The sequence below is a fragment of the Mustela lutreola genome, chromosome 15 (genome assembly GCF_030435805.1).
Source record: "Mustela lutreola isolate mMusLut2 chromosome 15, mMusLut2.pri, whole genome shotgun sequence".
In the NCBI taxonomy this organism is placed as follows: domain Eukaryota; kingdom Metazoa; phylum Chordata; class Mammalia; order Carnivora; family Mustelidae; genus Mustela; species Mustela lutreola.
The window spans coordinates 18,330,858-18,345,296 of NC_081304.1; the positions used below are offsets into that span (position 1 = coordinate 18,330,858).

Sequence of the window (14,439 nt, forward strand, 5' to 3'; positions counted from 1 at the left end):
TCACTGGGGAACAAATTGATTAAAGAAAGGTTTTAAAGAAACTTTTGCTAAAACAATTGGCATGAAAGTTGGTAGTGTGGTATCAATTCCCCTCTTCTCCTCCCATCCCCCACCCAAAAGAAAGTGCCCTATCACCTAAGGAATACTCACTAAATAAGTATGTTTTAGTTATATGGCTGGTTGGCTATATTGAACTCTCTTGTTCTTAGGGGGAAAATGGCATTGCTTCTCACATATAGAGTCTCTGCTGAATTAAAATCTTTCTCTGCAGCAATATCTGTTGAGAGGTGCTGACTGTTTTGCTACAGCATGCAACTCAAAAGTGGCTGGAAATATGCAGCTTTGGGAGTCTACAGATCATTGCAGGAGCTAAAGGTCTAGTCATTTTTTTTTTTTTAAAACAAAGGTAATCTGCAGCAGCTGGTAACCGTGGAAGTCTCTGCACAGGTTTGTGCCAAGAAATATGCCTGTGTGAAGGGTTATTGTGAGTATAGGATTAAGGTCTTTTCCATTGGTAATAGGGTAAATTTGTTGCAAACTGGCAAGATGGGGAATGCAATACAAAGACTCAATAATGCATTATGCTTTTAGTAAACTTCTGAAGTCCAGATTTGTTAGATGATACAGGTATTTCCTTTCAATCAGGAAGTGTGGGAAACACCTCAAAATCCAGCATTTATAAAGTATTTCATAATTTTTGTTAAAAAGTTTTATTTCCCCTACTTTATTTCAACCAACCAGATATCTTTCAGTGAAATTTTTGGTCAGGAATAAAACTTTGTTCTAAGAAAATTATGAAAGAATTGCCAGACAACTTGATTAGAGAAAATGGAAAGTATTAATGTTTTACCTTTATTACAAAAAAACTTCTTAGGATTTGAATTTTAAGTTATTGCTTAATGATTTTTTTTAAGTCGCACCCATTATAATTATATGCTCTATGTTTTTAAGAAAGATAAACTACTTAGAAAACAAAACTTAATCTAAAGCCATAGCTCAGTCTAGAATTCCACATAGTTCCAAGAACTGGTTGGTGTGATTTAGGATATAATGGTTTTTATTACTTTTGTCACCGACAATGAGAAATGAGATGGGGGCATGATTATAAGCTATACCAAAGGCAAAATACCTGCATCATAGTAAAATTGTCACAGTTGCTGTTGGAAGTAAAACTATCATCAGCCATTAGTTGGTCTTTGTTTTACCTGATAAAAATCCTGTCTTTATAGTTCTTAGGTTGACTGAGCTGTTTAAAAAAATTAATGTACATTTTCAAACTCCAGTTGCTGATGTTTACTTTGCTCATGTAGGGATTTAGAAGTACATGTATAATTGAGTTTTGTCATGTTGCATATCTGTTTAGATCTGTGGACTCCACTAGTTCCAAACTGTAACTATAAGACTGCTGATTTGACATTTAGCAGTGACCATATGTGGACTGCACTATAAATAATGTGCTTCTTGGAGCTGAATGGTGTAGCATTACTATATGGCTTTTCTCTCTAGTCTTCATTGTGTCATCTGTAGTGAGCTATAGATTTTTTTGTTTCGGGAATTTTTACAACTTGTTGTTTGCATGGGTTCACCTAGTAGCATTTGGTTTTTGCTTATAGAGTCTTTTAATACACAATCAGCAAAGCTTACAATCCACTCAAGAGACTTCCCATTTTTGTCACTTGAAAATGGTCTAAATGGTGTAAATTGAATGTGGCTGTCAACTGAAAGAAAATTGAGTGTGGAGTTAATAAACTCATCCAGTTACTGACATAATTGTAGTATAGTTTTCTCTTGAGACATGATATTCTGTTTCCTGCTATAAAAACTGGAATCAGACTCTTGAAATAAAATAAATTTTTATCTGTTTTGGCAGGGTCCCATTTTACAGATTGATGGTGCTGTTGCCAAAATGGTCATTGTTATTATGATGGAATATAGTTTATGGAGCAGAAAAAATTTCTTGGGAAAATTTTCTGCTTGATAATAAATACAAGTGTTGAGGAATGGCTGAAACAATAATGAGGGTTTTTTTTTTTTTTTTTTTCTGGTATTGTGTTTCAGCATGTTGATAGTTTATAATAACTTACATTTCTTGCTTTCAGAGATGTTCCCATTTAAGAATTATATTCTCCTTTCTTACACATATCATAGAAGGGAACAAAGAATAATAACATAGCATTTTAGTTATAGATTTAACTTTAGAAATAGAAAAGAAAAAAGGCCAACTGAGATAGTAGGTATAAAAAGTTTGGGTTTTCAGTTCAGTTTCATGGTTTGACCAGAATTAAGAAATTCATAAAGAAACCAAAGAAAATGCCACACTACCACCATTTTGGTCTTGAGCACACAGAGGAACAAATAGCTTGTGGTAACTCTGAATTAAGTGGAACCCAGTTTTTTGCCTGCCTCCCTTGGGCAAAGGTCAGTTGCTTTATCAGTTAATTTAGGATGAGTATTTGCCTTTATGTGCCTGGCTGGCTCAGTTCATAGAACATGCAACTCTTGATCTTGGGGTCATAAGCTTGAGCCCCATGTTGGGGGCAGAGTTTACTTAAATAGGTAGGTAGGTGGGTAGGTAGGTGGAATTGTCCTGCAGTTCTTCCATGTGCATCTAATTTAAAGCAGCCTATTATTGTCATGCCCCTTTGTCAGTTACAAACCAGACAGTGTTATAAAAGAAAAAGAATTCTGTTACTTATTTTTGGTTCTATGACATTACAATTAAACCTTAAATTACGTATTTTATTTTAAAATCAAACACAGTGGTTTTTTTTTAGTTTTTTCTTTTTTATTTTTGAAAGATTTTTTAGTCACTACTGAAGTGCCTGAAATAGTAAAATGCTGCTACTTAGAGGTAAATTTAGTGCTCAGTGCCCTTGTTATGTCTAGGTTACCTGTTTGAGCTTTAAATCACTTACTCCAATTTATTGTCATAAATAACATCCATGGGAATAATTAGCAAAATCACAACTCCAGGTAGAGATAGGAGATTACTATTTTCACAGGCTTATGAGTGAGTTCCTTGTTCTTTCACTGTGAATGTTCAGTGAACATTTTGATCATTTCAGAGATAGGCAAGTCTGCTTTGTTCTACTTTGTTATGAGGTATTTTGGTGTGTCTTCCTTGTGTTACCCATTATCCCTAAGCCTATTGGATTTTTGACAAGTGTTTATAAAACTTCTTTTCTTTTTTTGGTAGGAAAAGGGACCATACTGAATACTAGCCCTTTCTGCAGAGATACAGAGCTGCCTTTTTTCCTCCAAAAGCAGGTAGTCTGGAATGATAGGAAAGGTCCAGATTTTCTGTATTAGTCATTCACTTAATCTAGGAGGTTGGTAAGGGGAAGAGGTTCTGGGAGAGGTATGTCCATTGTTTCTGTTGCCTTTTGTTGTAACCATAAGGACATAGAGTGGCATGGTAATTTTAATATAGACCCTAACATTCTGTTCCTTGTTAATAATTAGGAATATAAATTTAATTAAAGAACAGTTTTCACCTAAAGTTTGAGAAATGCCACTATCATTTGTATCAATAGCTTTTTTTTTTTTTTTGAGGTGACAGCCATCTTGAGTGGTTTTGTAAAAGTGGTGCTAATGTGTATAATCCCTAAAGTTTTCTTTTTTCTTCCTCTCCCTTTAACATTTGCTTTTCCTTTCACTGTTGTCAGTCACAACACGCTGCTCTTGAATCTCTCAGCTGGTCTTGACTCGTGAATTTACTTATGCTTTCACTCTTCTTTAATAAATACATTAATTGCAAGCAGTGAATTGAAAACAAGACAAAAAAAAAAAACGACCATTAGTGATTGGACAGTTTCTTACTTTGTGTTACATTTAACTGTTCTTTTGACAGCCCAGTTTTTAAAGCCAGGTTCGTATGGAAATGCTTTCACTCCACTTGCACTGCTTTTGGAAATAGCATACTGCTTCATCTGTCTGTTTATTTTAGTGCATTCATAATATAACACAGTCAGCATAATGTCTCATCTCCACTTAGCCAAAGATTGAGTTTTCTTAAATAAAAAAAGGGGGCAGCAATTTTTGTCAGCATGGTTTAATATCCTAAATCTCTGTGCCAAGTATAGTTGTAAAATTATAGATATAAAAGTAGCTGATTAAAAGATTAAACAATAATTTAGTCAACTACATAATCTTAGAGTCATTCTGCTATCCTTGTCCTTTCCATAGTTACTTACTTGTAGGAGTTATGATATAAAGTAAGGATTTTATGTACAGGTAAGTTTATATTTATGGTAGGATAATAAAGACCTCTTCATTTTCTGCTAACACTACTTGTATTAAGACTTTAATTATTTTTTAAGTTTTTTAAGTCTAGTAATGTGGAAGTCTTCAACTGAGTTTATACATAACCATGGCATTTTCAAATTCTTTTAGTTCCTGGCAAAAAGTAATTTCTAGTGACCTTTTGTGTACCATATTGATATTTTATCTATATGTTTAAAACAAGAGTATCTTGTTTTGTTTTGTTTTTTTAATATATATATTTTATTTATTTGACATAGAGAGAGAAATCACAAGTAGGCAGATAGGCAGGCAGAGAGAGGGGAGAAAGCAGGCTCCCTGCAGAGCAGAGAGCCCGATGTGGGGCTCAACCCTGGGATCATGACCCGAGCTGAAGGCAGAGGCTTTAACCCACTGAGCCACCCAGGTGCCCCAAGAGTATCTTGTTTTAGAAACAAATTTTCTTCGTCTTTTTTTTTTTTGAAACAGATTTTCCATTATTGTTTGCTCCTTTTTTTTTTTTTTTTAAATGTACCGAGATCTGCACCACCCTCCGACCCCCAGCCTAATCACTGAAGTAATCAGTTGCTCAGCCAAGTTTTCCTGTTTGCAGTTTGCATGTTATAAACTTGTGGAAGGAAACTGTCCCCACAGCCCCCAACTTAAAAAGAACATTGGGGAGGCTTACTCTTCCTCTTCTAATTTACCGTCTGAAAAGAAAAATAACAATAAAATAATTTTTTTTTCTATAATTTTAAAGACCATTTTATCTATGAATAGGGAGCTAGAAGATAAAAAATAGTTTTAACAGGAGATGTTTGATTTTAAATCAGTAATTCGTGGCTTTAACTTTTTAGATGGATTCAGGAAATAGATTATTTTCTTTTTGTGTGTGTATATTTTTTGTTGTTGGGTTGTTGTTGTTGTTTTTAGGAAATAGATTATTTTTAAATGGTGATACCAGGTTAGTACTGTAAATTACATTTTAATGCATAGAGAACCCTTTGTGTTTGTTATTTGAAAGTGTTCCCATGAGTTTAGGAGCATTTTAGCTGACATAGTTAATGGTTATATTAGTTTCATCTCCATACTTTATAATATTTTAAAAAGCAAACAGGACAAAGATATGCAGAGGTTTCTAAGATCTTGAACCCTTACACAGAAGCTGACATTAATTGTTGTTTCTGGTGTCTTTTCATACAATTTACATTAAAATACCTTTTCTGATGTGCTCCTAGGAAGATGAGACATTATGTATATTGATTTTTCCCCCTACATGCACTAATGGTTCTTTACTGTTAACTTATTGCTAGGCCTGTTTCATTCTAACATTTTAGCATTTTTGTTAGATTACATGTTGAAATGCATCACTCAGTCTGTGCTTGAGCTCATTTTATTTTTCTGTTTAATCAATTTAATTTCTTGTTTTACTAACCTCACTGTTTTTTCAGTTTAATATTGGCTGCATGCTAGTTAAATATTTATATATTTTATATATATATATATATATTAAAAAAACCAATCAAGTCTAGCCTGGATTTTGCTCTGATTGTGTTTTCATTTCTAGTGGTGGGGCAGTCTTACACTTACAACTTACTTTGTATCATGAAAGCCTGACACATAAACAAAATAACTAAACACAGTGTAGATTTTCTTTAAAAAAAAAAATCTTAAAGTGGTGCTGTCTAGGTGGTGGATATGATTGTATAAGTACCTTGATTTTATGCTTTTTAATGTTAGTTTTAAACTTCATAAATGTATTCTTCCCCTTTTCCCTTCCTTTTTTTCTCCTTTTTGAAATGTTATGTACAAAAGTTGCCCAGCACACCATCAGAAAGGACCCTTACCCCTATGTTCTTCCCATATAAAATATTGGTCAGCATTTCTTTTTACATTAATGCCCCTTTTATTGGGCACATTTACCCTATTATTAGCATCTTTTTGCATGCAATATGTAGAATTATCTCTTGCTCGTCACCTGTTTAAATGTCACTAGGAAGGGAAGAATATATTATTGGAATATTTTTGGTTTGTCTCTCTGTTCTGTCTGTCAGGATAATATTGGACATCGCTTACTCCAGAAACATGGGTGGAAGCTGGGCCAGGGATTGGGAAAATCTCTTCAGGGTAAGTTTTTTAAATGTACAAAAAGAAAGAAAGAAAAAAAAATGTTTTTGATTTGATCTTATGCTTGAATATATTGATTGTCTTTTTTTTTTCCCCCTTAAGTGTTTGGGCTTTTCCCCCCTGCCTTTTCTCCCCTAGAACAGTCTATATTTTTCCTATAACTGTATTTTAAGTTACTATTATGCTAGTAGTTTGCAAGAGTAAACTATGTCATGAATACTTTCAGGTCAAACATTGTGTGTGTATGGCTGGACTGGTTTTAAATTTTTTTGGTGGGGGCGATGGGTGATGGGTGGGTAGAGTAAAAGAAACACACTGTCTCAGAGTGTGCTTTCTTTGTGTCATTTAGCGATGTTGTATTGTGGCCTCAGTATTATAAAAGGAGCCATTCAACAGCAGAATTTAATTTTTGCCTTTCCAAAGCTGGTGATTGCCCATGGTTCTTTTTCTCTGCAGTCAGAAGCCACATAGTAGTAGAGAGAAGAATTAACCCACATGAAACAAAAAATGGAAGCAGAAGTTTGTTTCTTAAGACTCTCTGAGCAGAGGTCAATTTCTCAGGTTCAGATCAGGCTCTGAAAAATATATGACTTAAAATTTCCATTGCATTTGTTTTTCTTTTAACTGTAGTAATCATTTGGATAAAAACAAAATACTAACATTCTCCTTTTGAGTACTTGTTAGTTGGAAACCAACTCCGTTCACTTTTTAACTCCTTCATGTTCATGAGCTACTATTTATTCTTCGTGGATATGAACACTACTTCAGAAATGATGGGAATCATTGCACTACTACTTCTGGTCATGGGGAGGGGTCTCATTGTATAAAGGGATCTTTGAGGAGAGGTTTACTTTTATTGACTAATTCTTTGAGTTTTGGAAATAGATTTTTACATTTTGGGAAGTCTAATCAACTCAGTTGTATGTGTTAAGGGCACAGGATAGGGCATAAAGTGGAATGTTCTAGTCTTTAAAACCTTTGCTTTTTTTTTTTTTTTTTTTTTTTTTTAAAGTACTATTTATTTATTTATTTTTTTAAGATTTTATTTATTTATATGACAGAGAGAAATCACAAGCAGGCAGAGAGGCAGGCAGAGAGAGAGAGGAGGAAGCAGGCTCCCCGCTGAGCAGAGAGCCCGATGCGGGGCTCGATCCCAGGACCCTGAGATCATGACCTGAGCCGAAGGCAGCAGCTTAACCCACTGAGCCACCCAGGCGCCCCAAACCTTTGCTTTTTTTTTTAAGATTTTATTTTTTTGAGGGAAAGTTGGGGGTGGGAGGGAGGAGCAGAGGGAGAGGGCCAAGCAGACTCCGTACTGAGTGTGGAGCCTGATGAGGGGCTCAGTTTCACAACCCTGAGATCATGACCTGAGCTGAAACTAAGAGTTGGACACGCAGCTGACTGAGCTACCCAGGTGCCCCCTAAAACCTTTGCTTTTTAAATTATAATCCTAGTAGTTCTATTAAAATTAGTATTTATTACTAAGCAGTAATCTGTTTTGGGGGGGAGATAGAAAGATTTGATTACCATTAAACTTGTTTTCTCAGTGGCACAAGAACTCATTACAAAATGACTTCATAATGAGTTGGTACAAAAAGTACAGTTAAGAGCAAATTTGTTTGAATCCCAGAATTTTTCATTTGTAAGCATTAGAGACTTAACACCTAGCAGAGGAAAAGAAAGAGTAAGAGAAAGTGAATTTAAGAAAAGGAAGGTAATTGAATACTCACTTGTTTTTCAGTGATAGAAAAATTTCATTTTTACCTTAAGGATACTGTAGGGGCGCCTGGGTGGTTTAGTCGGTTGAGTTTCTACCTTCGCTTGTGTCATGGTCCCAGGATCCTGGGATCAGCCTGCATGAGGCTCCCTGCTCAATGGAGACCTGCTTTTCCTTCTCCCTCTGCCATTCCCCGTGTTTGTGCTCTCTGGCTCTCTCTATCAAGTAAATGAGTACAAAAAACAAAAACAAAAAAACCCCAAAACTGTAGAATTTTGGTTGTGTTTTGAGCTTTGAGCTCCTTGAAAAGAGTTTTTATTCATATTTTGACTCCCATCTTCATCGTTGCAGGCATACAGTAAACATTTAATGAATCTTAAGTCCCTTATTCATCTAAATTAAAAGGGAATTTGAAGCCCGTATCTTTTTTCTTTTTAATTGTGGTAAAAATTACTATCTTAACCTTCTTTTTCCATCTTAACCATTTTATTATTTTTATGTTTTTAAAAGATTTTATTTATTTATCTGAGAGGGAGAGAGAGAGCACATGAGTGAGCAAGAGCATAAGAGCAGGGAGAGGGAGAAGCAGACTCCCTGCTTAGCAGGGAGCCCAGTGCAGGCTGGATCCCAGGCTCCTGAGATCATGACTTTGCCACCCAGGCACCCCTCATCTTAAATGTGACTTAAACATTTTAACACTACCATCAGTAATGTTCACTAAATTCACAGTTATTGTGCAAAGCCCATCTGTTTTGAATGGCTGGTACTGTATCTTTACCCTGGAGAAGAATGGAATCTTATTGTATTACCAGTGTTAAAGGCTGAGTTTAATGGTCTTGTAAATGGATCTTGATTTTTTTAGTGTCAGATTCAGCAGTGTGCATACTTCTCTTGCATAGTTTTCTCTGTAATAACCACATGATCTAACCTAGAATGTGGCCACATTTATGGCATGTAACATGACAGATTTTTTTTCATTGTACCAAACCTTTACTACAGATAACCATTGAAGAAAAATGGTTATCTAGTCGATCTAGTGAAAATGATAATGCCTTTTTAGTATTTCATAGCATGTAATTTCTGGGCTCATCGCTTTTTAAATTCTGTCAGTTCTCCTTTTTATTTGATTTTAGGGCTCTAACATCTTTAACATAGCCATCCACAGGGCGCCTGGGTGGCTCAGTGGGTTAAGCCTCTGCCTTCAGCTGAGGTCATGATCTCAGGGTCCTGGGATTAAGCCCCCCATTGGGCTCTCTGCTCAGCGGGGAGCCCGTTTCTCCCTCTCTCTCTGCCTGCCTCTCTACTTCTGATCTCTCTCTCTGTCAAATAAATAAAATTTTTAAAAAAATAGCCATCAACTAAAATTTAAACCTGATCTCTTCAGGATATTTTGTTAACATTTAAAAATTATTTCTACCAGGGGTGCCTGGGTGGCTCACTCAGTTGGTTAAGTGTCTGCCCTTGGCTTGGGTTATGATGTCATGGTCCTAGGATGGAACCCTAATCTGGTTCCCGGCTCAGCGGGGAGTCTGCTTCTCCCTCTTCCCCTGCCCCTCCACCCCTCTCCTTTTCTCTCTCTCTCTCAAATAAATAATCTTCAAAAAAAAATTATTATCCATCCAAGGTTTTTACAAAGAGTGTCATCCTTGGAGGTTATGGTGCAAACATCTTGTCACTGGATAGATTGGGGAATAGAGTATGCTGACTCTGGAATGAGATTATCTGTGGCAGGGTAGAGTTTTGTACTTTATAAATTGGGTTTATTTTTGTACTCAAATTTCCTTTATTCTTACCACTTTTTCTCTCCCTTAGTATTAAGATATTTCAGAAGTTTTTTTTTTTTTTTTCTTTAAGATTTTATTTATTTATTTGACAGAGAGATCACAAGTAGGCAAAGAGGCAGGCAGAGAGAGGGGGGGAGGGAAGCAGGCTCCCCACTGAGCGAAGAGCCGAATGCGGGGCTCCATCCCAGGACTCTGGGATCATGACCTGAGCCGAAGGCAGAGGCTTCAAGCCACTGAGTCATGCAGGCACCCCAAGATATTTCAGAAGTTTAAAAAAAAAGAACTTTTATTGTGTGTGGCAGATAAGTGATTGCTAGTATTTAAAAAAAAGACTTGCAGAAAAGATACGTTGACAAGGTGTCTGAAGGGAACACCACAGAGAAAAAATTTCTTATGGACAGTTGCTTATTGTAGAGGCAGAGGATGTATTTAATTTGGAATAAAGCAACAATGAATGAATGATAGTTGTATTTTGTGGCAGTTGGACTAGATTTGTTTCTTGAAATTGTTTTATAACCTTCTGGAAGGTTTAAAATGGAATGGAGGGGTGCCTGGGTGGCTCAGTGGGTTAAGCATCTGCCTTCAGCTCAGGTCATGATCTCAGGGTCCTGGGATCGAGCCCCGCATCAGGCTCTCTGCTCAGCGGGGAGCCTGCTTCTCTCTCTCTCTCTCTGCCTGCCTCTCTACCTACTTGAGATCTCTGTCAAATAAATAAATAAAATCTTTTAAAAAAAAACCTTAAGGCCAGGCAGAAGCAAGATTAATTTTCTCAAAGAAAATCTATCACAAAAAGATTTTCTCGAGGCCGTTAAAAAAAAAAGTTAGTATGATGCAAGATAAATGGTATCTCTGCCTACTTGTGATCTCTCTCTCTGTCAAATAAATAAAAGTCTTTAAAAAAATGGAATGGAATGCAGCTCAAATCTTTATTTTGCTGTGAAATGTGTAATCAGTAGGTGTAGCTCAGACGTGGGGTACCTAAACTCCCTTTGTTACATTGTCTAGGTGCTTTTTGATGATTTGGGGTTTTTTTGTTTTTTGTTTTTAAATCACAAGCAAAAGTTCAGCCCCTGGGAAAAATAAATGAGGTCTGATATTGTTTCATAGCTCACCCTGTCTAGAAGGTTCAATCAGTAATAGACAACCAACACATAATTACTGAGATAATAATGCATTCTAGCTATACTGGCTATAAATAGCATAAGCCAGGGACAGAGTAGGTAAGAAATTGTTCCTGTTCCCCAAGTCTTGCTCTTTTAAACTATTGTAGGTTTTGAAGGTTTCTTGAGTTTTATACTTTTATGTACTTGTTTCATGTTTAGAATTAAGTACATGATCAGTCTGAATATGTAATTGACAAATCACTCCAAGTTTATTGAGTGTAGGGCATCTTGTCTAGTTTTGTGTAAAAGTACTTGGTGTAGGATGTGAAAGCAGTGTGAGCAGCATTTCGAAATACAAGATCTAGGTTTGAGTTTGGCTCTGCCTCATATTTTAAGTAAAGGGACAAGTTACCATCATGGAGGTATTTTTTAAGTCCAGTAAATTTCAGTCCAATAAAATCTTTGCTCATTTATTCAGTTATGGGATGAAGTAAATTAATATAAATTATGAATTCGCTTTATTAAAACTATAAAATGCTACGTAGATGCTGATTGCTGTTAACACCCTTGCTGTATAGATTTAGATGTTTGAATTGAACTGGAGATAATCCATCTGTAGGTCCTTTTTCTTACACCTGTTGTGGGGCTTAAACTCACAACCTGAGATCAAGAGTCATACACTCACTGACTGAGCCAGCCAGGTGCCCCCCATCTTTAGGTCTTAATCAGAAACCTAAATATAATTTAAAAAAAAAATAGAGGGGCACCTGGGAGGCTCAGTTGGTTAAGTGTCTGCCTTCGGCTCAGGTCATGATCCCAGGGTCCTGGAATTTAGCCCCACATGGGGCCCCCTGTTCAACAGGGAGCCTGCTTCTCACTCTCCCTCTGCTGCTCCCCATGCCCATACTCACTTTATCAAATAAATAAATAAAATCTTAAAAAATCTTGCTAGTCTGTATTTCCCAGAATTTACAGTATAGTAGCTATAATGTCCTCAGTATGTGCTAGATAATTGACTCCCAGATCTGTATTTTTAGTGCCCTGTGCATTTTAGGCTCTCTGAACCCCTTATTTTGGTGTCTCTTTCACTAATTCTGAGATCATTAGTTATTGCCACTTCTGAGCCTAATTTGCACAATCTAAGAAGAGCCCTAATCACTTAACAGTGGCATTGGGAAAACTGGTGAGCCACCCAGAAAAAAAAAAGTTGGATCTTCACTGTGCTGCCTTACCCTGACATATATTCAAGATGGATAAAATATTTAAATGTTAAAAAAAATAATAAGATTTTTAGGGTGTGCACTGGGATAATTATTTTATTTTACTTTATTTACTTTTAAAGATTTTATTTGAGAGAAAGCACAAGTAGAGAGGGAGGGGCAGAGGGAGAGGGAGAAACAGACTCCCCGCTGAGCTGGGAGCCCCATGTGGGACTCCATCCTAGGACCCTGGGATCATGACGCAAGCAGAAGACAGACATTTAACCGACTGAGCCACATAGGCACCCCAGTAATTACTATTTTAAAAATAATGTTGGAGCCATGCCTGGGTGGCTTATTTGGTTTAGTGGCTGCCTTTGGCGTGGGTCATGATCCTAAGATCCTGGTGTCGAGTCCTGCATCAGGCTCCTTGCTCAGTGGGGAGTCTGCTTCTCACTCTGCCTGCCACTCTCCCTGCTTGTGCTGTCTCTCTATCTCTCTCTGTCTGTCTCTCTGACAAATAAAATAAATAAAATCTTGAAAAAACAAATAAAAATAATGTTGAAGGAGCACCTGGTTGGCTCAGTTGGTAGCACATGCGACTCTTGATCTTGAGGTCATGATTTCAAGCCCCACGTTGGGCATAGAGCTTACTTAATAATGTTGGAATAAGGATTTTTTAAAAATTAACATATAAGGTATTATTTGCCTCAGGGGTACTGGTTTGTGAATCATAAGTCTTAAACAATTCACAGCACTCATCATAGCACATACCCTCCCCAGTGTCCATAACCCAGCCACTCTATTCCTCCCCTCCCCACCCTCCAACAACCTTCAGTTTGTTTTTTGAGTTGAGTCTCTTATGGTTTGTCTCCCTCCTGATCCCATCTTGTTTCATTTTTTCCCTCCTTACCGCCATAACCCCCTGCCCTATCTCTCAAATTCCTCATGTCAGAGAGCTCATGTGACAGTTGTCTTAGAATGAGAACATTTTTAATTTTATATAAGATTGGACATGTTCAAGTTGGTATGGATGTAGACCTCTTCTTTTCTTTTCTTTCTTTCTTTCTTTCTTTTTTTTTTTTTTTTAAGATTTTATTTATTTATTTGACAGACAGGCATCACAAGTAGGCAGAGAGGCAAGCAGAGAGAGAGAGGAGGAAGCAGGCTCCCTGCTGAGCAGAGAGCCCGATGTGGGGCTCGATCCCAGGACCCTGGGATCATGACCTGAGCCGAAGGCAGAGGCTTTAGCCCACTGAGCCACCCAGGTACCCCTAGACCTCTTCTTTTCTAAGTTTAACCCCAAACCCAGAAGCCATTAAAAAAGGATACATTTTACTATATTTCATTGTAAATAAAACAAAAGAAAAAACAAACAACAAATGGGGAAAATATTTGCAATATCTCATTATAGACAAAGGACAAGTTTCCTTCGTGTATTTATCTGTTGCATGAAAGACTTACAGCCTAAAGAGATGATATAAATGTTGTTTGTAGAAGAGTAATGCAAATGATCTTTTTTTTTTTTTTAAAGATTTTATTTATTCATTTGACAAAGAGAGACACCTCGAAAGAGGGAACACAAGCAGGGAGAGTGGGAGAGGGAGAAGCAGTCTCCCCACAGAGCAGTGAGCCCAAGGTGGGGCTCGATCCTAGAACCCTGGGATCATGACCCAAGCCGAAGGCACACTTCAACAACTGAGCCACCTAGGTGCCTCGCAAATGATCTTTAAGTGTATGAAAATACTCTGTTCTTTTCATAAGAGAAATATGCATTTTAATAACCACAAGATACAATTTTCCACTTTTGCATTGGAAAGGTTAAAAAAAAATTTCCCTGGTCATAATTTGGGAAAACAGAGATTTATATCATAGTCAGTAAGAATAAATTGGTAAACCACTGCAGAGAACAATCTGAATTACTTAAAGATTAAAACACATGTATCCTGAGGCACCTGGGTGGCTCAGTCAGTTGGATGTCTGGCTCTTGATTTCAACTCGGGTTGTGATCTTGGGTCATGAGATCCAGGCCTGTGTTGGGCTCCACCCTCAGCGGGAAGTCTGCTTGGGGTTCTCTGTCTCCCTCTATTCCTCACCCCCTCAAATATATAAATCTTTTAAAATAAAATGCGTGTATTCTAGAGGTCAGCAATCCTGATTTTCTGTTCTTCACTTACTCTTTGAAATGCACAAAATAATGTTTCATCAAGGTTATTATGTCATGTTGTTTTGTGATCATGAAAGATTGGAAACAGTCCACCACATATCAT

General features: G+C 36.9%; 1 protein-coding gene across 7 annotated transcripts in view; it reads left to right on the forward strand.

Moving 5' to 3' along the window:
- Positions 1–14,439, forward strand: part of GPATCH8 (G-patch domain containing 8) — a 114,185-nt gene that overhangs the window by 27,635 nt on the left and 72,111 nt on the right. For 4 of the 7 annotated variants that reach the window (XM_059150217.1, XM_059150215.1, XM_059150218.1 and 1 more), the window contains exons 3-4: positions 3,851–3,868; positions 6,294–6,366. The exons of 1 other annotated variant lie outside the window; for it this stretch is intronic. Coding sequence is in view for 1 of the 6 variants with exons in the window: in XM_059150214.1 (XP_059006197.1) it covers positions 6,294–6,366 (73 nt within the window). In the remaining 5 variants the exon portion in view is untranslated. The remainder of the gene's footprint in view (positions 1–3,850; positions 3,869–6,293; positions 6,367–14,439) is intronic. 2 more of the 7 variants (XM_059150214.1, XM_059150219.1) reach the window with 1 other exon arrangement.